This window comes from Pseudopipra pipra, chromosome 2 (assembly GCF_036250125.1).
Source record: "Pseudopipra pipra isolate bDixPip1 chromosome 2, bDixPip1.hap1, whole genome shotgun sequence".
Taxonomy (NCBI): Eukaryota; Metazoa; Chordata; class Aves; order Passeriformes; family Pipridae; genus Pseudopipra; species Pseudopipra pipra.
This window is the reverse complement of record NC_087550.1, coordinates 117,244,918-117,272,390: the sequence shown is the minus strand read 5'-3', so window position 1 is coordinate 117,272,390 and position 27,473 is coordinate 117,244,918. Positions and strand designations below refer to the sequence as shown.

Sequence of the window (27,473 nt, the reverse complement as noted above, 5' to 3'; positions counted from 1 at the left end):
GGGTTTGTGTGGAAAGAGTGGGGGCTGCAGGGGTGGGTTCTGGAAGCTCCCCCCAAGCCCAGCAGGGCAGTGCCAGCCGGGTCCAGGACGGAGCAAGGCCGAGCCCAGCAGAGACGGCAGTGACGCCTCCGGAGAACGGGCTGGAGAGGGGAAAATAAAGTCCTGGCAGAGATGGAATTGCGCTCTGAGAAGTGAGGAGTGAGAGCAGGGGAGAGGAAGAGCCCTGCAGAGCCCAGGGCAGGGCAGAAGGAGGGGCAGCAGGGGCTCCAGGCACCGGGGCTGAGCTTCCCCTGCAGCCCGTGGGCAGCCCGTGGTGGGGCAGCCGTGTCCCTGCAGCCCCTGGAGGGTCACGGGGAGCAGAGACCCACCTGCAGCCCCCAGAGGAGCCCCCTGGAGCAGGGGGATGTCCAAAGGAGGCTGTGACCCTCTGGGAAGCCCATCCTGGAGCAGGGGCCTGGCAGGAGCTGTGGATCCGTGGAGAGAGGAGCCCACGCTGGAGCAGGTTTGGTGGCAGGACTTGTGACTCTGCAGGGGACCCACAGGGAGCAGTTCCTGAAGGACTGACCCCATGGAAGGGACCCACATTAGAGCAGTTCCTGAAGGACTGACCCCATGGAAGGGCCCACATTAGAGCAGTTCTTGAAGGACTGACCCCATGGAAGGGACCCGAGCTGCAGCAGCTCCTGAAGAAGTGCAGCCCATGGGAAGAGCTCAGGTTGGAAAAGTTCCTGGAGGATTGTCTCCCCCGTGGGAGGGACACCACACTGGAGCATGGGAAGAGGGTGAGGAGTCCTCCCTCTGAGGAGGAAGGAGCAGCAGAAGCAATGTGGGATGGACTGACCACAGCCCCCATTCCCATCCCCCTGCACCACTGGAAGGAAGGAAGAAGAGAAAATTGAGAGCAAAGTTGAGCCCAGGAAGAAGGGAGGGGCTGAAATGTGACTGAGCAGGTATTTGGGGAGCTGAAATGGTGAAAATTGGGCTTTAGATATATCCATAATTATCTGTAAATAAGTGGAAGTGCTCAGCATTCCCATTTTAGACTTCAACATCTGCACTCTTCCCAAGTCTCTTTCTGGATCTGGCCTTGAGCTTCGAAACTGGGAGCACATTCAAGTGGCTGATGGCTGAACCATCTAATTCTTTATTATTGGAGGGTCTTGGGGATCAAATTTCCCCAAGGATCAGTGTCCAAGGGTCAAATAGATCATTTTAGAGGGCAGTATTTTCTGGGTGTCTTTCCTAAGACCGAACTTAGGTCATCCTTGTTCAGTTAAGATCAGGCACATCCCAAGTTCCCACAATAAAGGATGGAAACCCAGATATTATGAACCCTGAGGAGAGGAAGAAGGCGTGCAAAGTTGCAGGCAAAGCTGGAAATAATAATGAAGGTGAGGAACACCTCTTGATTTCTGCCCTGGGTGAAATCAAGAGGTGTTCTCCTTACACATTTCCATGTGTGGGCTCCTTACACATTTCCATGGCCTTGACTTTGCAAAGGTGAAGGTTGAGAGACCTGCAACCCATTTCAAACAAGACACTGTGCATGGAGTGAGGCTGTTCTCTGAGCTGCCTTTGGAACCAGGTTGGACAGGGCTTGGAGCAACAGGGCTTGGGATAGTGGAAGGTGTCCCTGCCCATGGAAGGGGAGTGGAACTGGATGATCTTTAAGGTCCCTTCCAACCCAAACAATTCTGTGATTCTATAAACCAAAAGGGATCACATCCATTGAATCCACACCAACAGGTCCCCAAGAGCTGAGCTGGTGAATCCTCGCTTTTCTCATGCCCATGCCAGGCCTTCCCAACCAGCCTGATGACACCAGCAAGGAGACAGACCCTCCCTTCCCACTTTGTGTTTTTCCATGCCTTGCTGCAGCTCCACAGCTGTGGGTATTCCAATCCCTGGCCCTGCCCAAGACACCCCAACATTCCCCCTGTCCCTCAGAGCGTTGTCCAAACCCTCCTGGAGCTCTGGCAGCCTTGGGGCCGTGCCCACTGCCCTGAGGAGCCTGGGCAGTGCCCACCACCCTCTGGGGGAAGAACCTTGTCCTGAGATCCACCCTGAGCCTGCCCTGTCCCAGCTCCAGCCCTTCCCTGGGTCCTGTCCCTGCTCACACCGAGCCGAAATCGGAGCTGTCCCTCCGCTGCCCCTCCTGTTCCAGCCCCATGTGAACACATCATTCTTCACTTAAATTTCTCTGTCTGTACACGGTAAAATACCTATTTATAAATCAAAGGCACAGTGGATAATGAGGGCACATACATTTGCTTATGAATGTGCTTAGAACATAGTAAAACATCACATAATTATGTATAAATAGCGTTTTCCATTCATCATTTCTAAATCATGACTAAAGTATTTATAAACTTCACTACCAAAGTTCTTCTGACAGCCATTATATAATATATTGAATGCCAAGAAGCATAAAATACCACCAAAAAAAAAAGGAGAGAGATGGTTTTGAATCAGAATTCCTCTATTCCTCACAGATCCATTATTCATCTCCACTCGATTAGTCACACTATTCATACAAGCCAAGGACCACTGAGAAAACAAGTCACTGAACATAACTTTAAAAAAAGTAAATAAAAATACTTAAACTGACTTTCATAACGTTCAAAGGATTTCAGACAGATAGAGTAAAAATGATCCACTGTGTGCTTTTCCTATTAGGTTTTTCCAATTTCTACAGCCTGGAAGCTTCCTCTCTCTGACTGATACACTCCCTCTCCTATTCCCAAGGACAGCTTTTGCCTTTTAAACTACTGTAGCTAAAAGAAATATGGTTTGCAGCTTGTATTAGCAGAAGCAAATGTTTGGACATGAAAGTTTGGGTATCATAATTAATATCAATTATCTGATTTTTATGAAAATACTTTCAGAAAATTCATCAAATTCCATGTCCAGTTGGGTGGGTGGGGTGGGGGGAAACCCGAAGTTGACCTTAACAAAACAACTTTATTCTCCTTAGAAAACTGAAATTGAAAACCTGACCCGAACATGAGCACTCAGAGTATTTAACTTAGACATATTTTTTGCAAATATCATCCATTTGGATCAGTCCATCAACTCTGACAACTCCTGCAGTGTTGCACGCCTATATTATCGCTTTACATTTCGTACATTGCTCACACCACGTACCCTATTCTACACCGTGTACAGAAAACCAACAAACAAACCAATTTACAAGTTCTAAGGGGGGGTAAAAAAATCACCCAAACAACCTTTATTTCACTTTTAAACAGCCGTATTTTTTCTGGATAGTTAACTCAGGGCGCTTTTGACAAACTCCCTGAGTAACAAGCAAGAGCACTGAGATTTCCTCCCCTCCGCTCTGATTAGAAATGGGATCCATGCCCCAGCTGGATATTTCCAGTTCATGCCCAGTAGAAATAATTTTCTGTCCTATTGCCAAGCGCGGTCCCATGTGGGCAGCAAAGGTTTGGACAATGGCAGCGATACAGCTCCCAGTAAAGAGCTGAAAACGATCCCCTGCAACCGGAGGCCTCGATTCTGCATAGTTCAATAATTATAGCACCAAGATTTAACTTCCTTTTTTCCCCTTTCAAGTGTTCAGTGCGAATTAATCGCGTTGCCAGTGCTTGCGGTTTCCTACCTTGCTTGTTTTGTAGGGACATGTCCGAGTGGCACCCTAGAAGGTTGATCCCGTGGTCCTACACACTTCACCAGTAATCCTCGTGCACACCAGTAACTCCACCGAATATCAACAGGAGATGGTGGTGCCAGGGAAAGTTAAACAAATCCCGAGGAATCTGTTTTATTAGCATTTATGGGATTTGTGTGTGTGTGTACATCCACGCTTGGGAACAGTAGTAACAGGGGAAAACAAAATACAGGGGATTCCTCCGGGGACGATAAGCACCGCTGGCTCTTGAGCTCGTAGCAGCGCTGCTGATGTTGCAGGCTGCGAATGTTAAAATATCTGATGATGTTTTCTTTCCTGTGGAGCTCGGTGGTATTTCTCACAGTTAATACTTCAGCTAAGCACATCAGACTAAAGTTAAGACCGGCGCTGCGCTTTGGCCCCGCAGCCCCGATTCCCCGAGCCTCGACCCATCCACCACCGCGGGTGTTTTATGGTACGAGATCAGCAGAGCGAGAAAAGCAGGAAAACTCCGGGAACGCCAAAGCCGCGGCCCTGCAAAGGTGTTTGTGCCAAGAGTTGGAAGCGTGGCACTCCGGGACAACTTCCACGGACACGAGTGGACGGCAACCCCCGTCCTGCCGCCTGCCCCTGCCTGGGCCCTTCCTCCCCACCGAAACGCGCCGAGTCCTGCAAAGCTCGGCGGGAGCGCCCCTGGGATTCCTCCCGGTTCCCGGCAGGGCAGGAGAAGGGAGGGGAGCGCTGGCGGGGCTGTCCACCCCGCTGTCCACCCCGCTGTCCACCCCGCTGTCCACCCCGCTGCCCACGGGACGGGAGTCCCGCGTGTTCCCCCCATCCCGCAAGGTGCTGTTGGCAGCATTGCCAAAAAAACCAAGGCGTTGTACCCCCTCTCTTTGAGCCTTTCCTTAGGGATTCCCCTCCGCGCACCGGCGCAGAATAAGCCCCTCGGGCTTGTGCCCAGCGTGGGGTGCCGGGCGGTACTCGAGGAGTTTGTTTTGGGGGTGCTGGGGAGTTATTCTCACGCCTCGTTTTCCTCTCTATTTCCCTCCCTGGGAAGGGAAAGGAAGGATAAATATTCCCCTGCAACGCAGCTCACCTGGGGCAGAAACGCTTTCCCTTTATCTCCCACCCGGTGAAGTTTTCCCCTCCGACCCAGGGGGAAATGCTGTTAAATGACAGCGGGGTTTGCTCGCGCCCGATTTATCATTCCACAATAACGCACCAGCGAAAACATGGTCCGAATATTAAAACAATTTATTGTTTTATTTATTCTCCTTATTTATTTTCGTCCCTGGCGTGGAGTTTTTTATTCAAACGGTCGGGGGGGAAGCCCTTGCCGGAAGGTCCCTGCAGCCACCTCCGACTCACCGAGTTCCACACCGCGAATCCACCTCCATAGGTTCGGGCCACCCTTGTAGCAACGTGATTTTTCTTTTTTTTCTGCCGGGATTATGTTGAAAACATTCCCAAACCTGCCCTTTCTCCAAACCACCGTAATTTGTTAGAAACGGAACATGCTCCCCTCACGCTTTCTTTTGCCACCCAGTCGCTCGTTCCTATATTTTGTTTACAGGACGCAGAAATGTCCCATATAGTTTCCTTCTCGGGGTCAGCGATCGCAGAGCTCGTTGTATCGGACCCCTCAGGACCTGCCTTGATATACAGCTAATTTTCCACACACACACACACACACACATATATATATAATATATATATAATATATTTCCCCCGTATATATTTTTTTACCTCTGTTAACGCGTCCAGTTTCGGCGGTGGGCGGAGGTTACATTGAATTTTGAGAATTTCCCCGTAAGACTGAAGTTTCTTTTCGACGGGTGTTTTGCTTTTGGTTTTGGGGGTATTTTTTTCCCCCTAGATTAATTTAGGTTTGTTTTGCTCGGCGAAAAGTCTCAGCCGGAACACGCTTCCGTAAAAAGAAAAATACAGCGGCGGGTTTAATCGCCGGCTACATCTGCCGTCGCCAAACCTGCTCCAAGAGTGCCCAGGAGAGAGGTTACCCCCGAGAGAGGGGTAGGGGGCTGTTCCTATTTTGCGGGTGAAAAGGGCAGTGCAGGAGGGTAGAACGGGTCACATCGCCCCGTGCTCGCCGGTGCAAGGCTTTCGCTCAGGTTTCCTTGACCTGGAACCAGCTCGAGCCTAAATCCCAGCCAGGACGGCGGGGCACGGAGCCCGTTCCCGGTGCCCGCGGTCCTCCCTACAAAAGCCGCGTCAGCCGGGGGACGAAACCGGGTACCTGAGCCAGGAGGGGACGGGTTTGGGACGGGGCAAGAGGCCGGACGGGCAGGGCCTGTCGGGGAGCCGCTCACCCTCTCCTTGCCCCACATTTCAAGCCGGGAAGGCAGAAGGTGACCGAATCTCCCTACTCGCCATCCCCCGGGGAGCGGTGGCCCAGACGGGGAGAGCCGGGGCAGGGGTGCCGGCGGCGGGGAGGTTAAAGAGCGTGGCCTTTCCCTCGGCACCGCCGGGCCGGGCTCTTTCTGGTGTAATAGGATAATTACGGAGGGGCGGGCGAGCTTAAGCAAACACACTCGCCCGCCGGCCAGGCCTCTCCCGGGGATTAATATTAAGGACGGGTGCATTGTGTTTTGCAAACGGGAGATCCCATCCCCCTGGGCGCCCTCCCTGTGTCCGAGGTTGTGGAGCCGCGTCTCGCCCGACGCTCTGCTGGTCCCTCCTTCTCTCCTTTCCTCCCCGCTTTAATCCCCGGCCTCATCCCTGCTCCCCCCGCACGGTGGATGCTGGAGCCACGCGTGTCTCAGGGTGTTGCGAGGGGCGCGGGGAGGGTCTGTTCCCCCCGGGATGAGTGTGTGTGCCCCGTGGAGTGGGACAGGGACACGCAAGTGCGGGTGTGTGTCCCCCTCAGCAGCTCCGAGGTGCCCCCGGAGCGCGAAGGGCTCCCATCGGGTCGGGGCCGTGTCAAAGCCCGGCTCAGTCCTGCCCAGGCTGGGGTTAATTCCGCCACTCAGGACATGACTCTGGCGGCGAGGGGACACCGGGCATCGCTCTGTGACAATCCCTGCCAAGGTGGCCCCGAGCCCTGCGGTTACAGCCCCGGGAGCTCCGCGGGGCCGTCTGGACGGAGGGGGCTCGGGGGGCCCCGGCAAAGCCTGGGCTCTCCGGGATTTGCTTCACCGTCCCCCCGAGAGCTGTTTCGGCAGCTCCGGGGTTAAGCCCCGGTCACCGGCGGCCCGCCGGGCAGCGCGGAGTCACGTCGGGGGCTGAGGAGCAGCGGTTGTCGGCGGGGAGGGCACGGGGCGGCCCCTCGGCTGCGCCCACCGCCTCCCCCGGAGCTCGACCCCCCTTCCACCGCATGTCCGAGGGGCCACGTGTAAATATATAAATAAAAAATACGTGTGTGTGTGTAAATATATATGTGTATGTGCAAATATATATGCGTGTGTTTAAGTATAAATGCATGTGTATGCGCGTCTGTGCATGTTCTCCTGTGCATATATTTATGTACATTTATATATATCCATACTTACGCACGCGTATAATGTATATGCAAAATGTGCATATATAGTATAAATGAGTGCTGGATATACGTGTATGTGAACAGACGAGCCACGCATACCTGTGGGTGCGCAGGTACGTTTTAACCAGAGCCAAAAGAACGAGGGAAAGGGCTTGGGGTGACTTCATGGCGCTGCCGTGGGTCTGGGAAGGGGGTCCCACACACACCCGGGGAGGGTTCGAGGGGCCCCCTCGGCGCCGCGGGGTCACGGCCAAGCACCAAGCGAGGGCAGGGTACGGGGCAAGGGGGTCCTGGGGCTCCGCCGGCCGCTCACGGAGGTCGGGGGGAGCGGGCTCGGGCTGCCACAGCAAAGGGCCTCCGCCCCCGGCTCCCCCCGGCCCGGCCCCCCGTCCCATCGCAAGTGCTAATTGCGGCTCTTTTCTGGCTCCTCTGCATTTGGGTCCCTCGGAGGGCGCTGCGCGGGAGGACACGTCACGGATGCATTATCCCCTCCCCTCTTGAGGCTCTCCTGGCTTTCCGCAGCCTTTGCTAAAGAATTAACCGAGAGGTCCACTTCAGAGCTGCTTCTGCCCCTGGAAAATAAATAAATAAATAAAAAAAGGCAAAGAAAGAAAAGAGGGGGGGAAAAAAAAAGCGGAGATATCGGTGCTTTCAGGCGAGGAGCGTGGCAGCTATGATTTCCGAGAGGAGGGGAATTTTACCTTCGATCCTTGCCGTACGGTGAGGATCTTTGCTCCTTGCGGGAGGTGAATGTAGCAAACCCTCCCCTTGCCTTTGAAAGGCATGTCTATGCCAAAGAGCCACCGCTTTGCTCTTTAAATAAGTGACGAATAAAAAAAAAAAAAAAGGAAAAAAAACAAAGAAAAGAGAAACTATTCCTGATTTTGCAAATTCTTTTTCTTTAAAAGGAGGAAAAAGGAGGAAAAAAAAAAAAGGCAACAATAAATAAAAGCAACAAAATCAATCCCGCGCCTTTGCCAGCGCTCGGACTTGTTTGGAAAGAGACAACGCTGAAGTGGCACTGGTCCCGAGGAAAACGGATCCTTTAATTTGACTCCGCATGAGAACCACATTTGGAGCTGGGCGCAGCGGCCGGAGCGGCAGGAGCAGCCCCGCAGCCCCCCGTGCCCGCAGCCCCGCCGCCCGCCCGGCCCCGCCACCCGCGGGGCTCGGAGCCCCCCGAGCCCCGGCGCTGGAGGAGCCCCTCGGGCCCGGGGGAAGCGCCCTTCGGCCGCAGGACCAGCCCGCCGAGAGGGAAGCGTCCGAGGGGAATGCGAGCTCGTGATTTCGGAGCGCTCCAGCCATCGGCTCCCTCCGCACCGCCTTTGACTTTCGCTTAGCGAGGGGCTCGTCGTCTCCTCGGCATCTCGGGCTCCGGGACCAGATCATTTTGCACTTCGTTCAACGAGCAGCGCGGTCCTTCCGTTTTCTTTCTTTCTTTTTTTTTCTTTTTTTTTTTAAGAGACAAAATGTCCAAAAAAAGTTCAGCCTGCTTAGCTCAATGATTTCTTGCATGGACGCTCTACTTTTAATATATATAATTTTTTTAATTATTATTTTTGGACGGGGAAGGATTGAGTAGAAGAAATCCTTCAGTGAACGGAACCCAGTGATTTGCTCCCCGTTGAGGAGAAGATCCGATTCCCAGCTGCAGGCAGAGGACGGAGATTCGCGTGGGTCTTTCTGTCTGGGTTTCGAAGCTCTCGCTATTGCAGGGCCAGAGCAGAACTGCCTTCTCCGAGCGGCTTTCCTATCCTGGTTGTGGCTCAGAGATCGCCTCCCCCCTCCTCGCACCATTTCTGTTGGTGTTGTTTTTGTTTGGTTGGTTTGGCTTTTTTTTTTTTTTCCCTCCCCTTTTTGTCTTTTTATTCCCCCTCTCCCTTTATTATTATTACTATTATTATAATTATTTGATTTGATTTGATTTGGGTGAGCTCTTTCCCTTCCTCAAACGAAAACACTAACTCTGACGCCGAAATCCATGCCCCCTGCAACTCGGAGGAATCGGGTCTAATATGCCAGTGACATCCTCGCCTTGCAGTAGTCGCGATGAAGGAAAAATCCAAGAACGCGGCAAAGACTAGACGGGAAAAAGAAAATGGAGAATTCTACGAACTGGCCAAACTCCTGCCCTTGCCCTCGGCCATCACCTCCCAGCTGGACAAGGCGTCCATCATCCGCCTCACCACCAGCTACCTGAAAATGCGAGCCGTCTTCCCCGAAGGTAAAACCCCGCCGGGGCTCTCACGGGGGGGACGGGGGACAGCGAGGACCGAAAAAGAGCGGGGAGGGGGTGGTGGAGTGGGCACACACCCCGAGACGAGCCCGCATCGCCTCAGAGTCCTGGGAGGAGGGGGAGATGCCTGCAGGGGTCCCAGAACCGGGTGGCAAGCGAGGGGTGATCGAGGGAAAAGCCGCCCTGGGTGGAAAGGAGCCCGCCTGCCTCGGGAGAGGAGGCAGAGCTGCGCTGCCCAAAAACCGGCTGTGGCGGGGGCCAGACCCGCCCGGTTAATCCCCCTCCCTTCTCCCCCTCCTCTTTTGCTGCCGGTTCAGCTCCGTTTGCTCGGGGGGACTGTCCCGAGGGGAGCGGGCTCGGCTCGGCTCGGCCCCATCGGCGCCTGCAGCCCCGGGAGGAGCCCGGGCGGCCCCCGGGGATGGCCCCTCGGCTCGGCGTCCAGGCACGGCCTCGGGGGAAAAAAACTAGTGTGGCTGTTATTATTATTTTGTTTTGGTTGGAGTTTTCTGGAGGTAGGGAAGCAGGCTGGGAAATAAGGCGCGGCGGCTTCTCAGCGAGGCCCTCCGCCTTCTCCCGGGGCCGAGGAGAGAAGGGAAGGAGGGTCCGAGCCCAGCCTGGCCCCGAGCGGGGCCGGGACCCCGCTGCTCCCCGGCCGTGAGCCCGCGGCTCCGGTGGCTCTTCTCGGAGACACCCAGCACGGCTCTCTCCTTCCCCGGGGGTTTGGCGAAAACCAGCCTCGCACCGTCCCCCCGAGTGCCTTCGGGGCCGCCTTTGGGGCGAGGGGAGGCAGCGGGCCGGCACCCGTGGGGAGCCGTCGGCCGCCCGTCCTGTCCGTGCCTCCGCCGAGCTGATGGGAGACGTGAAATGAAAGGCCGGTTAAGTGGCTGCGGGTGGCTAAATAAAGCCCGGCTCCCCGCCTTTGTCATTTGTTTGCGCCTCTCCGGACTAGGAGGAGGGTGAAGGAATTAGCGAATTCCGGAGTGGAAGGTCTGCTCTCCGTCGCGGTTTGGAAGGAGCTTTATTAAAAGGTTGAGGGGGGAAAAAAGAAAAAGGGGGGGAAGGGAGGGGGGGAGGAATAAAACCCCCCTCCCAACCCGAGCAAAGCTTACCGTTATGGCCATCTAATTCAGAAATTTCGGGAGCAAGGACTAGCCGTGCTAGGGAAAGCCAGGGCTCCTTCAGCGTGCGCTCCCGAGGCACGCCGAGCTAGCGGAGCAAAGGGAAGCGAGGCGCTGCTCCGCTGCATTTTCCAGCCATTATCCCCCATCGGGAAATTTCCCGATGAGAAACAGAGCGTCGTAATTTCGGGGGGTCGCTCGCCGGCCCTGCCCCGGGGAACGTGCCCCCGAATGCCTTTGATTTAAGAGGGAAGAAAAGTGGCACGTTTCGAGACGCTGCTGGATGTGTCCCGGCTTTTCCAGCCCTACTGATCCTCAAGAGCAACGAGACGACCCCGAGAGCAGGTTTATACCCACGGCTCGGGTGTGTTTTATGTGTCTGTCTTCCTTAAACAGGCCGGGCGTGCGCTTCCGCACACTCTGCTTATTAAGGGCAACGTTTAAATGCATACAGCGAATTCCTGATCTTTCATCGTCTTAACTACGGGTGGAAATACATTTAAAACCAAAGCTTTGCATCCAGGGATGACAGGCCGGGGGAATAAGCGCCTCCGGTCCCCGAGACGAGCGTTTAGTGCCTGGGAGGGTGGAGGGGAGAAGGGGGAGGCGGGGAAAGGCGGCTGCGGGCAGTGCCCGCACCCCAAGGGCTGGAGTAGGGCGTTTTTTGGGGGGGAGTTGCTCGATGGCAGAGTCCCGCGTCACCCCAACTTCCCTCTCCCTCGGGATTTGCCCGTGCAAGGAGGGGAGAGGGGTCACCATTCGTCCGTCCATCCGTCGTCCCTCCCCTCCTCATACGCGGCTACTGGTTTCCAGTTGGCTTTACTGGGACGTGGAACGGGGAGTCCGACAGCCCGGAAAGGCTTCTCGGTACAACGTCTTAAATCCTGGGGCATCGAGACCTGGGGAAAGAGCCCCTTTGAGAGCGCTGGACCCCATGGGTGGGGGGCACCGAGGTTCTGGGGCTTGAAATAAAGGTGGGCACGTAACAGGCTCCCTCTGGGCCTCTGCTCCCGGGGCAGTGGAGCCGCGGTGCCCGCGCTCCCACAGGAATTGCCCCCAAGAGTGGGGGCACCCCGGCCCTCTCCATGACATCACCCCTGTAAGGCTTAAGGGGGTGTCAGGTTGGGGGGGACAGGCCTGAGAGGCCACCAGCTTGTGTGCTAGGCCCGGATTAGCTGAGGTCAGAGCCATCAGAAACGTTGTCCAGCTACAAACCCGGTTTCCAGCTCTGTCTAGACTGGAGGGAAAGAGAGAGAGAGAGAGAGAGAGAGTGCTGTGCTGTGCTTTTAAAAACCTCGATGGCTTCCCCCCTTATTTCCAGAGCGAGCTGAACCATAATTTAGGAAAAGTTTGAGCCCCTCAGCGAGGTGATAGATCCCAGCGCTTCGACAGGGCTTGTAAAATGGTTCAGGCAGGTCTCCTGCTCACCCCGGCCAGGCTTTTCCAGAAGATGCACGTTATGGACTGAACTCTCAGATCCTCCGCAGAGGCGTCCGGTCGGACTCCAAGGAGCCAGAGAGAAAGGGGATTTCTACCCCAGCTCCTTTCACCCCTCAGAGTGCGAGACTGGCAAGGCACAATTTCGTGCTCTGATATCACAGTATGTGCCCTGCGGTATCGCTCCGACCTTGAGATTGAGGAGTTAAAGTCAGGAGACACAACCTACAACCTCCACCCGCGCTCCCGCTCTGCGACACCGTCTTCTCTCGGGTTTTGGTTTTTTTCTATTTTTTTTTTCCTAAGGCATTTGTTGCTGTAGAACAAAAATACACCACGGAATTTCTTCTGTCTTGACTGTCAGCGTTTTTTATTTTTATTGTTTTTCCCCTGAAAATGAGTTAATGAAAGAAAGAGGCGAGAATAACTCGCGTTTAAAATCTGCGATTCTCTCCCCTCCGGTTATGGCAGACTGGTTAAATAGTCACCCTCTCCCTCCCCCACCCTCGACGCAGTATCCAAAACTGATTATAAAATCGGACATTATGGTTGTTTAAACCGGACGAGAGAGAGCTAATTAATATGTGACCCAAAAGATAATTTGCGCTATACAAAATAATCTGAATAAAGTGACTGAGTGGTAGATCTTAGACTTTTCGTATTCCGAGACGCAGACAATAGAAATTATTAGGAACATACAGAGTTTTCTGTTCTCATTTAACTCATGAATGTATGTTTTAAGAAAATCGAGGCGAATCGCAGCTGTTTCGTCTGATTTTCATACCCACTATGAAGAGGTTCGTTAATGAATTAAATAAATAAATAAAGCCCGAGGAGTGAGCAATCCCTTTTCGAAAGCGAGCGTCTATTGCACTAACGGCTAATAGTGACATTAAAGGTCTTACTAAAACAAAAGTGCTTTTTTAGGGCTTCTCCGGAGCTGCGCGGCCGTTCCCGGGCGGCAGGAACCGGCGGCCCTGCGGGAACGGGCGGCGGGGTCGGTCCGGCCTCTCCCTCAAGGAGGGAGGACAGGAGGGAGGGAAGGAGGGAGGGCGGGGGTCACTGCCGTGGGACCTGCAGGTCCGCCCGGGACGTCGCTGCCTGTAGTACCCCTACTTTGGGGCCTGTTATCACGATCTGGCGTTTTTGGTTCGGCGGGAAGAGCCGGGTTTGGGATTGTCCCGGCGTCCTGGAGAGCAGTTTTGTTGTGTCTGGGGTTTTTTTTGTTTGTTTTTCTCCTTTCTTTTTTTTTTTTTAATTTATTTTTTTTTTTACCTTGGACTTGACCTTTTTTTTTGTTCCTTAAAAAAAAAAAATAAAATTAAAGTCCCGATCTTGACGTCCGCCGTTCCCACCGTCCCAACCCTCGGGTGCTTTCCCAGCCGGTGACACTGATGCCCGCAGAGCGCCCGGCACATCCCTGTCGAGCTTAGACTAAACCAGCCCTGCTCCTTCCCAAAGCCACCCCGACCTGGGAGCTTCCCCTCTGCGAGCAGAGGTTATTCCCGCCGGAATTCCAGCCGATTCCTGTCGGCTCCAGAGCCGTCCCGGCCCCTCGGGTCCGGCGGTGCGACCCTCAGTGCCGTCGGGGCTGAGATACCTCGCACCCCGCTGCTTAAAGCAAAGTGTCATCTGCGTCCCCCGCCCCGCTGCCTCCCCCACACCACGGGATGACACGAGAGCCCAATCCAACCTTGGACCTCGACTAAAAGAGGGAGACAAAGCTCGATATAAACTAAGGGCCGCCCCCGCCTTGATTCTTCTTTCCCGGTCCAGCGAGGCACAACCGCGCTGGGGAAAAAATAAAACCCCAAAACCCAGGAGAGGCGGCGAACCCCCGGAGCTTGTAGTTGACCCAAGGCTCCCTGTGAAGGATGGCGATTGAATAAGGCGGGGGGAGCCGGGGAACAGCCCAGCAGACACAAAGGAAATACTCCAAGTTACAGGGCAACCCGATACTTAACATAATACATCGAGAAGTAATTCTTTTAGCAGAATCCCGAGCAGGAAAGCTACCGGGCTTTCAAATGTGTGCGCGCACGAATTTATGTATGCGGAGAGCAAAGGTGGGAGTTGTTCCCAAGTATTTCTAGCTCTTATTACGGTTAAACTCACGCTCCCTCCTTCCCTGGAAACTGGGAAATGGTACAAAGTGAATGTTGAGGTATTTTGAAAAAGAGCCAGAGGTGGCAAAAGACGGAGGGGGTGGAGGGGGGATCGTGCCCGGGTTTGCCAAAGGGAGGGGGACGCGTTCGTGTGAGAACCCTCGTCTTTCGGCGGCAAAAGCAGCACGAACTTTGGGGTGTTGGGGCAAAACCCACTCTCTGTGTCCGGGGCGGCGTTGTCGGAGCCCAACCTGCCGCCTGGAGGGGGCTGACGGGCACAATTGCGTTTAGGGCCGGTTATTTCCCCTGCCAGGCATCCCACTGTGCCCGTCCTGCCCTCCCGGCACGGCCCTGGTCCCGGCGGGGACAGACACCAGTACAGACACCAGTAAAAGCAGGGTAAAGAGGGAGAGAGGCTCCTCTCATCCATGTTTGCCGCCGGCGGGATGCCAGGAAAGAGAAGGCTGAGACTGGAACTGGCGAGTCACCCTCCCCCGGCCGTGCCAACCCCGCGGCTCTGCCGCTGAGCCCGGCTTAGGCTTTCCGGGCTTTTCTCTACCGGCAGCGCCCGGAATCGCCCCAAACCGCTGGATTTAGGCGATCCCTTACCCTTCTAGCACCGTAAAGGGGTTGCACCCTGGGGCCAAGCCACCCCCGCGCGTGTTCCCAGCGTTCGCAGGAAGGATGCTCCAGCCGCTCGCTTGCAGGGAAATCGCTTTCTGGGCCGGGGCAGCGCTTAATTCGGGCATTTTTAAACATTTCCTCCGAAACGAATGCGCGGCGCGGGTTGCAAAGCAGTGTCGGACCCCCGGCAGCCCGCCCCGACGGGGGTCCCCTCCCGGCCGGGGCCAGCCCAGCAAAGTCCCCCCGAGATGGAGCGATGTGGGAAAGGCTCGCTGTGTATCGGCAGCAATTTTGGCCTCGCTCCAGGCCAGTGAGCGAAAATGTGCGTTATTTACTGGCTGGGCAGGGGTCTATTGCATCCATATGTTTACAGGACGTAACGCGGCGCGTTTGCAAATCTCTCGGAAGACGAGTCAATGGGCGTCAGTCCTTTATTTGAACGTCAGGTTTTATTCGTTTCGTTTCCACCTTTAAAGAGGTCTGCTGGGTGGATTAAATGATAAAATCGTCGGCTCTAAAATAAGCTTAGACGAATGCCAGGCTGACCCACCAAACGTGTTTACGTTTGATGCGAGTTCGTGATCGCAACTCCAATTTAAAATACCGAAGTGACTCTTTTTTTTTTGTTTGTTTTTAGTCCGGGCTAGGAAAGAACCTCAAAACTAGCGCAGGTTTGGGGGGATGCTATGAAATGGTACCTGTCCTGCCGTGACGGACAGGACGCAGGGAATTGCCACGCACGTGTGAGGCAGAAACACGGCTCGTTCTCGGTGAGCTTCGTGAGTGGCCAAAGGAATAAATCTGCTTCGTCCATGGGAAAGGGAGAGCTCGTCTCCGGACAGTTTTTATTTCATCAGGTGTGACCCCCTTTTTCAGTATTGCAACCCCGTGCTTTGTGATTGGTAATTAGTAAATCGAAATAAGGGCACCTGGACAGGCTCTGCCGTTTGTATTTGTTACAGTCTCGGGAAAGAAACCGCAGGATGACTCTGCCATCCCCAAACTTTCCTCTCCAGAGGAAGCAGCTTTTCAGCACAAAGAACGTTTTGACGCGTCTCTGGAAATTCGGGAGCCTTCTCCTGAAGGAAAATTGGGAAGCGCCGTAGAAAAGCACGAGTTTTCGTTTGGCTCTTCCAAGCAAATTTCCCAGTGCAGAGGGAAGGTGTCCTTCCCCTGCCCACAGGGAAGTGCAGCCACACACTGAGAACTCCGGGGGTTTGGAGAGATCCGCCGACACGGGATGGGGATGCAGACGCCACTTCTTGGGAATGACCCTGGGTGCTGCTACTGCCTTGAGACGGCGGAGCGGAGGTGTCAGGGCCGGCCAAGGTCCCCTGGGGTTCCCTGCGTCGCTTCAGAGGCTCCTTTGTGCTTGCCCAGGGGGAGCGGGACACGGGGCCAGGCTCGGCTGACACAGGGAAGGGCGGCAAAACTCGGGGGGAAGCACAGCTTTGCGGCGCATCCTCCCCATGTTCCTCCAGCGGGACATCCTGTCCATCCCAAGGGACGCCCCGAGAGCGGAGAGAAAGCCTCCCATCATTTCTAGACCAGGTCTAAATGGCCAAAGCACACGCGGGGCCGTGAGGGCTTCAGGAGGCGCGTTCAGAATCACGCAGGGATTTCTGCCCGGGTGCCAAATTCTGCTGAGATCCCGCCGCAGCCGCCTCTGCCCCCGCCAGTGTCTGAGGGGAGGTTTCTTTGGAAACCCCTGGGCGGCGAGAGGGCACGGGAGGAAAACACGGCACTCCGTTTCGCGGCGACACATGGGTTTGAAGCGACCCTGAAGGCTGAGGGGCGCAGGGCCGAGGGGCGCAGGGCTGCGCATCCATCGCACGCGTGTGCGCTCCAGACGGGACCCCCCGGGCGATCGTGGAATTCACGGTCCCGCAGGGCTGGCAGCACCGAATCTCTCTCTCTCACCCTCTTCCGCAGCGCCCTGAGGGCTCCGTGGCCTCGCAGCAGCCGTGCTGTTCTTTCTCCCCAAAAAAGGAGGCTCTAAAAGGATGCGGTCGCGTCCCTCCCTTCCCCTCCATCTGTGCGCCTTTTGCGGGCAGTGGCACGTCTGCCATCAGGTGCCAACGTGAGTGCCCAGTTCTTCGGCTGGCACGCTGTGAACCTCCTAAACTAGTTAATTCATTTCACTGGATGGTGGTCTCAGCTCCAGCGGGGAGCTGGTGTAAGCCTTCTTTGCACGGAGGAAATGAAAAACAAACAAAAACCCGGCCAACCAACAAAAAAACCCAACCCCGTCCCAGCCCCTCTCCTCGCCCCAAGCGCTCCCAAACCAGCTCCATCAATGACTTTTCGCTGTCACCGAGGCTGTGCCGGGCGCCGGGCTCCCCCTAATCGGGTCGGGCTGTGGGGTCAGAGGGGCCGGGGCTCGACGGGGCCGTGGGGGCGAAGTTGTGCCGATGGGTCGGTCCCGTCCGTGCGCAGGTGAAGGGCCCGTCGGGGCAGTTTCTCTCCGACCCCTTTGATCTCCTCAGCCCCTTCCCCAGCCGGGACTCGCCTTGGCCAGCGTGGGGGTCGCCGGTCATAACGCCGCGGGGAGGGGGGACGGGCACGGTGCTGCTGGAAGGACGATGGGAAGCGGTGGGGGGGGCCGTCGCCTCCCTGGGGACCGAGGGCTCTCCGGGGAGGGAGAAAGGGCGTCCGAAGGGGTGCCCTTGCCCGGAAAAAGAGCAATTCCCTTCCCACGTGTGCGTGGAGAAGGGATTCAGCCCTACCAACCTTCTTAATCCCCCCCGTCGCGGCCTGGACGGCGGGGGAATGGGGGGAACGGGCGGACTGGGGGCAGCGCAGTCCCGACGGGGCTGAGGGACGGGCTTCTCGCTCTAACCAGCTCCTTGCTTCCCTTGCAGGTCTGGGCGACGCCTGGGGACAGCCGAGCAGGATAGGGCCCTTGGATAACGTGGCCATGGAGCTCGGATCCCACTTGCTTCAGGTAGTGGACGCCTCCCTCCCCCCGTACGCGCCGCGCAACGGGAACCTGGTGTGGTGGTGGGATCTTCCTCCCGCCCCTCCTCCTCCTCCTCCTCCTCCGCTTATTCCTCACCCCCGCACCGCCACAGGAGCCTGGGTGAAGCCTTCATCTTATTCCCGAGCTTTACTGGGCTGGGGGGAGAGGAAAACCGAGACACCGACCACTTCTGTTATTATAATTATTATTATTACTATTATTATTATTATTATTACTACTACTACTACTACTACTACTTTTGATGTTAGCAGAACCCACTCCTCCGTGAACGCAAAGTGTCTCCCAGCCCTAAAAGCGTTAATCAGGCACCTCAAATCTGCTGGGAATGTCTCCAGGCAGGTCCCGGCCAGCGCCGACGGGGTTTGTCTGGAGAGGCGCCGGACACCGGGAATTTCGGGAGGGGAAACCTGGAAGGGAGCGCAGGGCTCCAGAGGGAGGGAAACACCTGGATCGGATCTCCCGTGGACGTTAGCACCTGAAAATACCGTTGTTCACAATCCCGTTGATCTGCTCTGGAATTCCTCTGAACTCCAGGAGAGTTTAGGAAGTCGTAGCTGGGGCGAGCGTTCCAGCAGGAGGGGGAAGGAAAAAAAAATAAATTGCGTTTAACTCCATATTTTTTATTTATTTATTTATTTTAATATATGTGAATTTAATGCAGCGAGGGTTTGTTTTTTTTTTTTTTTTTTTTTTTTTTTTCTGCCCCGATTTTAAAGAGCCGGCAAACTGTAATCATTTAACGGCCGGTTTTATTGTGGGAGGTTAATTCCTGGTCACAGAGCTGGAGCTGTTTTAGCTTTTCGCTCGGCTGGGGGATAAAAAAACCTCAACAGAAAAACTCTGTTCGGGCTCCCTGGGTCTGCCCACCCCGTTGTGTCCTTGTCCCCAGGCTCGAGCTGTGGCAGGGTGGGAGAGCTGGGAACGCTGCGCCAGGTCCCCCGACCCTGGAAATGACTCTCGCAGTTCTTTATTTGCCACCCCAGCCCCTGCAAAACATCCCTCCTGCGGGGAAGAGGGAGAGCGTTTTGGGGAGGCTGATTGGAAGGGTGAGGTGCTGGCCACGTACAGGGAATGGGGATGGATAGAGCTCGGAATGATCTCCTGGGGAGGCATTTCTAGCCTTGGAAATTTTGTTCTAAGTAGGTGATACCCTCCCAGGTGTTCCTGCATCACCAGTACACCTAGGAAATAGATATCTAGTTATGTATATTATTATATATGCATAATATAACATATAGATTAAAATACATATCTAGTCATACAAACCATTGTTACACTTGGTCCTCCTCCCTGCTGGCTATTCCACGTTTTGTCTGGCACTAATTGAACTTATAATTAATTATGTGCTGTTCACCTGTGATACCCATTTTACAGTTCAGTTATTGCTGGGTGACGTATTCTTCACATTTCAATAAACCCCCATTTACTGTAAACCTTTTTATTTTATTTCCTAACCTTTTCATTTCGTTCTTAGAATGAAACTTTCCATGTGAAGTCTCAGCTTCAGTGTGCTTTTCTGCACAGGAAATTTTGGGACCTGCTGCACCACATGGTGCAATGACAGCAGCACTGACACTGGTTTAGTTGTGACACTGGGTAGAGCCATTGCAAAGATGACAGTGTTTAAAAACAAAGTTATAGCTAAGGGTGCAGTAATTTGTTTCCCATTATGATGCTTCAACAAAATTTAATTTATGTTCAAAAAAAAAAAAGGGGGGAAAAATAAAGGCAGAGTAATCTGGTTTCAATTACATGCTGTAGAATCGTTAGTAGGCCAGGGAATAATTTGGGATATTTTTTTATTGGGGTGGCACTATAAGAGCAAGAAGCATACAGGATTTTATTGCTTCTCTTCTGGTTCAGTAACTTCAAATGAATTAAAATAAGTGGTTCTTTTATCTGCGAGCTGTAAAAATGATTTTTCTCTTCCAAATGTGTTTTCCTGTGACGTTCATAGGTATGTGCTGATCCAAGCTTTCTACACCAGTGGAGACTGTTTGGCTGAGAATATCAGATACTTTTGAAAAAATGTCTCAAATCGGGCACTAAAAAAATCAAAGTCTCCCCAAACTGAGAGTTAATGTGTCCAAATCATGGTCATTTTGGCTGAGCTGCACCACTTGCCATCACTTTCCTTTTTCTTATATGACTGATACACAGCTAAATTAAACCTCACTTTTTGCTCACACAAGTAATATTTACCTTCCAGCCAATATCCCGTCAATAAGAACTTGTAGGATTGGGTTGGATTAATTGAATATTCCATTGGTCAACGTGCCCAGACTGCAAGGATGCAACTTCATCAGCACAAATACCTCTCTTCAAGTGTGATAAAGTTTTGAAAGCTGATTTACTCTGCTTCCTTTTTGGAAGTTCACGTAGTCAGGGAGCAGACAGCTCTTGTTCAGAAACACACCTTGGAAAATACAGTCAGACTTAAAGCTTTGCTTGCAGCACCACGAAATATGTTGCAAACAGCAGCGGGCTGTGTCTGCCAATTATGCCATAAAAAATGGCTCACGTAGTGTTGGACTTCCCCCTAAGCACCACATAGCTCAGGATTTGTGCTAAGCACTAAAATAGCCTGAATCAACAGGAGAATGTTCACTGAAAGTGCAGCAGTAAAGTTGCATCTGGGGGGAATGAGTTGGGTCTCACAACCAATGTTTGAAGGAGCAGCATCAGGGAAAGGTTTCCATTCCTTTAATTTTGCTGCTTTTGATGGAAATCTTCCTTTGTTTTCTTTTATTTTGGCTGTAAATGCTTTAACCAGGGTGCTTGTCTCTTACCCTCCATCTTTCCCTTTATTTCAGACTTTGGATGGCTTTGTTTTCGTGGTAGCATCAGATGGCAAAATAATGTACATCTCTGAAACAGCATCTGTGCATCTTGGCTTGTCTCAGGTATGAGTGATGTGTTAAATCAGCTGTTAAATAAAAATTTTGAACCTAACACTGGTATCCTGCCATTATATAATATCATTTTTTTTAGGGGTATTTCAAGGTTTGGCTTTTTTCCTCTGAAAGTGCCCTCAGTAAAATATCCAAGTTCCCTTTGCTCACAGCCACATCATGACTGTCTTTATATCTTTTCTTGTTCATTGTATTTTACTCCTCATTACCTTTTAAGGAGGGCAATAAATAATATGATATTGCAAATTGCAGATCTATACAGGGCTTGAAACCCAACCCTCCTGCCTGCCGTGGTAACTCAATCACTCTGAAATAAAGCTCAGAACTCGGGTCTGTAAGTTTTTAGATTGTGTAAGATATTGAGGCTCGCTATGAAATGGAGAGGAAATCTGATGTGGAACACGAGTTTTATGGTAAATGTGCTTTAGGAAAAAGAAAAAAAAAGAAAAAAAAAAAAGGAAAGAAAAGGGGGGCAGATTTATGAGTGCTCACATGGAATTCAGGGTAGTTTTGCCTGAGTTTTTCCAGCTCAGTGGTCTTTTCAGTAAAGCGTTTTATATGGTCGTGATAGAACTCATAAAACTCGGTTTACTACTGTTCTGCACAAGGAGCATAAGGGTTTTTTATTGTTTTTTTTTCTTAGATGGACATTTCTAATTTTTTCTTTTTTTTTTTTTTTTTGGCCTTCTTGGGATAGGCACAAGGGCAACCAGCCCGAATTTATTGCAGAAGGCAAGTTTCCATGCCTTTGTCTGTAAATGTATTACAGAAATTCCTTGGTAGCACCTGACCCAAAGCTTGCTGAAAGCCAGCAGAAAAATTCCCAATTAATTTCACCGGGCCCTGGATGAGACTTGCAAGAAACAGAAGTGTTTTATCACAAATTCAGTGTGATCACAAATTCAAACACTTATCAGAGTTAAGCAGAGTGAAACAAAGGCTAAATAGAAGAGGGAAGAAGAATGAGGAGATGAAGGTGAGGGGAGAGCAGGATGTTCTGAAAATACCTGGGGAATATGCCCTGTGGTTATTTCAATAAACAGGGAGGGGGCTTGACTGGTGGGGATTACATGTGTGCTTAACCTTGGTAGGAACTAATATTTTTAATTGAAAAAATGTGGAGCTCTTTGAATGTGTGTTTACAACCGTGATATTTGAATTAGTAGCCGGGAGAGAAAATAGAACTCTGAAGGGCGAGAAAAAGCAAATATATAAACTCATAAAAACCATTTCCAAGCCCCCATTTCTCTAACATCTTTAGAAAAACTAGTTTTGAAAATAAATAGTCAGTGTAGGTATTTTTTTTTTTTATGCCAGCTTTAAAAATGTGAGGAGGAAACTTTCTCAGTTCTTTCTTTTGGAGGGATATCAAGTCATCAGATCTCCCAGGTCTCAGTATTATCCCATTTAAAGAACTATGGCATCAGTGGGACACTAAAGAGACTTTGCCACACTCAAGGAGAGGGGACTGAGAGCATCACACAGGCTTTGGTCCTGTTTATCCCTCCTGGCCATCTGCACTGACTGAATTCCACGTGCATGGAAATATCTGTAACCCCTCAGTTTTCCAAGAGGAAAACTGGAGGATTTGGTCACGTTGCTCTTGGAAGTTCAAGTTTCACGAGCAAAATCCCAAACCTTTCCCTTCAGTAGACACTTACAAACGAGCTGTATCCTTGAAAGTTTGGTATTTATAAATAAATGAGCTGCCTCCTGGAAAGGATCGAGAGATGTGAAATTTAAGGGCATGTTTTAGACTCTCAAAACACACAATTTCACAGGGCACAGGGTTTTATTTATATAAATAAGACCCCCCCCTCAGCTAAATAAGGCAGTGATTCCCCCTCCCTCCTCTTTCCTCATACTGATTTATCATCTAATCTGTTCTTGCTGTGTGTCAATATTCTGTTTTTGAGGGGATAATTTTGCTCTCAGTAACATTAACATCAATATTAACTCACTAGGATATTAATACATTAACACTGGGATATTCCTGCAAGCTTCCCAGGGCTCTAAATGAGTTCTTGTTCCTGCTCCTCTGGAAATCACTGGGAATTTTGCCACTGACATCAACAAGAATGAGATTGGACAGGGAGAAGTAAATTCTGCGAGTTATAATCCCACACTGTATTTTCAACAAGTGCTCTCACAGAGCTCCAGCCAATACAAGCTGAGAGCAGAGTGATGGTGATTGTAGAAAATCTTTTAGAGTGGGCACAGAAAGGCCTTTTTATTGAATAATTCGACAATTAACTAGTCCACACGTCTAATTTCCAGTTAAATTGCAATTTGTTTAAAATATATGTATATTTAAACCAAATAAAAAAAGGCCATTTCAAAATATTTTTGCAGGATATTTTTGGAGGCCCGTGACAGCCGCCTTTATCTTCTGGTTGATCTTGAATTTTTTTTTCTCCAGCAGAGAGAAATTAGAGTTTCTGAAAAATTAGAGCTTCACTGGCTGGTGTGGTGAAACTGGTTATACCTTTGAAAACAACACCGAGGGTTGTTTTACAGCAGGGCCTTGCTCAGTTCTCTGCCTGCAGATGATCAGAAACAGGATTTCTGAAGAATCCACATCTTCATTTTGGGGGGCCTGCCACTTAGCTTGTGGCTTTGGGTTTTGATTTGCCCTCAAGTGTAACAGTAAATATTGTAAATACTGATGATTAGGACCCCCCTCCTCCCTCTAATTCCAGCTGGCCTCAGACCAGTGATGAACTGACTTTGTGCTGGTTGAGGCAGCCAATTCCTTGCCTCTTTTTTTTCCATGGATAACAAATAGGTTTCAAATTCCCCAAATATTTTTTCCCCTTAGAGTCCAAAGACACAAAATGGAGAGAAAAATCCTCTTAGGAAACAATGGTGAACGATGTATTTTTATTTTATTTTATTTTGAAGGTCTGGAGTTTATTCCACCCATTTTCTGGACCCATGAGGGAGCCAAGCTTATCTTTGCCTTTTGATAAATCTTGAAATATTTAACCACAGAAATCTGAACTTTTCCAGGGGTTTGTTTTACCTCCATCAAATCAGTATCTGAAAGGCAAAACATGTAATTATTTGCTCTAGAATCCACCCACTTAGTCCTCTGTGTTTATTATGGATCATTCCTGCGCAGGAAAAAAAAATATACAGCTGAGTTACACATAAAAACCCTCTTAGTAGGAAATGGTGATATTTGGTAGTAAGCAGGTATTTACAGACATTAAAAAGCTGCATCAAGATTTAATAAGCCCAAGGCATGGGATTTTAGAAGGTTTATGAATCGAACTATATAATTTGTGTATTTATTTCCCTTTTTTTTTTGGGTAAAGTTTTCAGCGTTTCATTGCAGGCTTTAAAATGTGCTCTTGCAGAGCGGGAGCTTGTGGTGGGTTTCCAAATTATGGATCCATATTTGGGTTATTTGACTCTCCCATGGTCCCACCCCCCATCTCCTCGCTGGTGGCTTTTGTGTTTCCACTCCCAATTTTTTACAGTCAGTTTTGGTTTTCGGGCGTCGAACGTTTCACCTCCCGCTGGTTTCCCCCTCCCAGGGGGTTCCAAACACGCCCCTCGAGCCAAAAATGTTCCTCTCTGTGTGTGTGTGTAACGAGGAAAAACTGGTCGTTTACTCAGATAAAACATTCTGGGTTTGAATTTTAAATATCAAATGATACCAGAATATAAATTACGCCTTCGGATAAAACCGGGACCTTTGAATCCCGTGAGTGTTTCCTTTTCTAATTAGGTGATGATTTTGGGGAAAAGCAAGAGATGCCCATGAGTTACAGCTTTTAAGAGCTGGTGTGGTCGTGATTGTAGCTGGTAACAGCAGAGATGCAACAGGATCTTTTTGCTTTGCTGCAGTTGATGTGTCTGGTCAGGTTGATTGGTGGTTTTTTTGGGTAAGAAAGTCTTTACATTGAAGGGAGAGATTGTTTAGACAGAGCCACCCACGAGTTTCTACTTTTTGGGAGGTAAATTCTCTTTGACAGAAGTGTTTTAATTTCAAGGGTAAAACTTTCAGAAGAAAAATCACTATTAGCCAAAGATAAAATGATAAGAGCAGGGTCACAAGTGATGCTCCTTTTGCTTTAAACACTGACCTCAGCTGTGCATTTTTTTAATGGTAATTTTTTTCATGTTTTGACCACTGAAGTGTCTATCCCCATAAGAATAATTAGAATTTTTTAACGAGTCCATAGGTTAAAAAATGGACATTTACAGTATGTTTTTCCCCCTTGTAATTATAAAGAAAGAGAAGCATTGCCAGGCATGATTCACAGTGAGATGTGTGTGTTCTCCTTCCTCCCCTGCCACTAAAACTTGAATATGGGTTGTCACTGTAACAAGTCCCCACCTGTTTCTGTCCTGAAAAGGAGCAGCCAGTGCTTTTTAAGGAGAACTTTTAGAGAAAATTATATAAATGGAGCAACATAGATAATATCCTTTTCCTCTTTTTCTTTTCCCCTTCCCCTCTCCCTCCTTCCTTTCTTTCTTTCCTTCTTCTTTCTTTTTCTTTCTTTTTCTTTCTTTCTTTCTCTCCTTCTTTCTTTCTTTTTCTTTCTCTCCTTCTTTCTCTCTCTTCCTCTTCTTCTTTCTTTCTTTTTCTTTCTCCTTTTCTTTCTTTCCTTTCTCTCTTTCTTTTATCTTTCTTTCTTTCTTTCATCTTTCTTTCTTTCCTTTATCTTTCTTTTCTCTTTCTTTTTCTCTTTCCTTTCTCTTTCCCTTCCACTTTTTTTTCCCCCTTTACTCAGTGAAGTTTTAGTCTGGTTACAACATCAAATCAGTGTTGGTGTTTTTGTTTTTGCAGGGAGGGGCTGTTGGAAAGCAGCGGTGGGGAATAAAAAAAAGTTAGTTTGCATAGCCCTGGGAAGAGACATTCCATGAATAATGCAGAAAATGGAAGGATGAGAAACATTTTCAGAAAAAGATTGCTTTGTGGGGCAGACAACTTCATTTATTCCGAAGAAAAGGCAACTCACACATCTCAGCAAAGCAGCAGGATCGGCTCAGAATAATGGGTTAAATTACTTCACCTCTCAGCTGCCTCTGATCTTGGGGGCCCAAGGCACATCAGGCCACTCAGAACAATTGGGCAGCCTGACACTAATTTAAAACACAGGCTCAAAGTATTGGTTGGCTCCTTAAATCAATTACTGCCTCTATCTGGAGACTTCTGTGGGTGGGTTTTAGACGTGGCAAACAGGAGTCGGCGGAGAGGCCGCGCCCGCCGCTCGTTTGATCGTGTGTGCCACAGCTCTTAGGTGGGAAAGGCACAAATCCATCCCTGCCCCAGCAAAGTTCGAGGGAGAAGAGGGAATATTTCGGGCAGATCTAGTCTTTACCCCCCATGTTTGCTTAGAGCAGTGAAAATCCGGGCAAGTCTGCCTTTTGAATTCCCTGGCTGCGGATGGAGCGGGGCCGATGGGCTTTGAAAAGGCACAAAGGGATCGTGTGAGTGGGGTGGTTTTGGCTCAGAGAGCTCAGCTGCCAGCTGAGCGCAGGTGAGAGCTTCTGGGAACCTGGAGAAACATTATTTTTTAACTATCTGCCCCCTTGAGGGACATTAAGGCCTTCCCCGGAGGTTTTTATCCCGTTTCGTGGCGATCAAACATTTCTACAGCTGCTCCAGTTCATCATTTCATTCCCAGCTCTCTCCAACAGCAGCTCTTCTGTCTCTGATGCACCACCAGAAATTCCCATAACAATATTAACTGGTGCTGAAGAAGAGGTGAATTGAGTTTAATGGGTGTAATTTGGAAGATGGGTTTGATACATCAACCTCCTGCTCTAAAACTGGTGTGTGGTCACCCAGCTGCGGGGCTTGGGTTGCTTAAGGACAAAAAAAAATGAACCAGCTGCTTGTGTTACGTGTCCCTTCCACAGGTGGAGCTCACTGGAAACAGCATTTACGAGTACATCCACCCCTCTGATCACGATGAGATGACAGCTGTCCTTACTGCTCACCAGCCTCTCCATCCTCACCTCTTGCAAGGTACCTGTGATCAAACCACAAGTGAAAAAGTGAAAAAAAAAAAAATAGAAGTGAAAATTTCCAACCCAAAGCGTTCTATGATTCCTTAAGTTCGTGTTTATCCTGTTTGAAGATGTCCACAAAGGGAGGAGGAGGAGGAACACGAACCTGAAACCACGGTGCAGGATTTTGGGTTGCTGCACTAAAAGGAATCAGCTCCCCCAGATTAAACAATGCCTCTCATGCCGTGCAGCCCGTGCAGTTTTAAACAGCTTTTTAGGTTTTGCCCAGTGGCCATTTCATCTCTGTTGTCTTGTCATCACTGCTGAGGTTGCAGAAATGTTGTTGGCCTAACTGGGCACAGCTGAAGCTACATGGTCTTAGTGGAAAAAAACCCCACCAAAACATCAGGCAATCGGTAAATAGGAGGATATTTTTAATATTTTTGAAACAACTGTTGAATTTGAAGCTTGGACAAAAAGCCAGACCTAATGCCCCCCACTGTAGGAAGAGTGGAATTGGGTTTGTAAATGATTTGAGTTTAGAAACTCTTTTTAAAAAGAGTTTTCTCCAGGAAAATAAAGTTCCCTTGCCCTGCTGTCACCCTGGCTGTGCTCATAAATATGGACACAACCCTTTTTGTGCTGTTACTTCAGTGCAATAACTACTATATATAACTGCTATGGAACTATGATAATAAGTCATTCTCATCTTTGCACCACCTTCTTCAGTAGCTTTTGTTTCACTGGGGGCAATTCTCTGAATTTTAAAATATCAGCCATAATCTGACTCCATCCAACGTGCTTTCACATATATTTCATAATTGCTGAATCACTTAGAGCTCCCCACCCTGCTGGTTTATCCCAGTCTAAAAACACGAGGCATTTTGGGTTTACACCACAATTCTATTTAGGATCAGGCATTTTTTCCCACAGTTCTGGTGCCTCTGCATTTTCTGTGCTTGGTTCTGACTCC

General features: G+C 50.6%; 1 protein-coding gene and 1 long non-coding RNA gene across 3 annotated transcripts in view; one reads left to right on the top strand and one right to left on the bottom strand.

Moving 5' to 3' along the window:
* Nucleotides 1-4,872: 4,872 nt before the first annotated feature.
* Nucleotides 4,873-10,882, bottom strand: LOC135410414 (uncharacterized). Of its 2 annotated transcripts, none has more exons than XR_010428668.1 (3): nt 10,470-10,882; nt 5,375-7,696; nt 4,873-5,068 (listed from the first exon to the last, which is right to left on the bottom strand). It is a non-coding gene; the product is annotated as an uncharacterized LOC135410414 (long non-coding RNA). The 2 variants fall into 2 exon arrangements; XR_010428669.1 differs by having other exon boundaries at nt 4,873-5,039; nt 10,470-10,881.
* SIM2 (SIM bHLH transcription factor 2) overlaps nt 7,689-27,473 on the top strand; it is a 58,779-nt gene continuing 38,994 nt past the window's right edge. The window contains exons 1-4 of the mRNA XM_064647102.1: nt 7,689-9,348; nt 17,506-17,588; nt 20,438-20,527; nt 26,411-26,519. Of these exons, the coding sequence (XP_064503172.1) occupies nt 9,174-9,348; nt 17,506-17,588; nt 20,438-20,527; nt 26,411-26,519 (457 nt within the window). The 5' untranslated portion in view covers nt 7,689-9,173. The remainder of the gene's footprint in view (nt 9,349-17,505; nt 17,589-20,437; nt 20,528-26,410; nt 26,520-27,473) is intronic.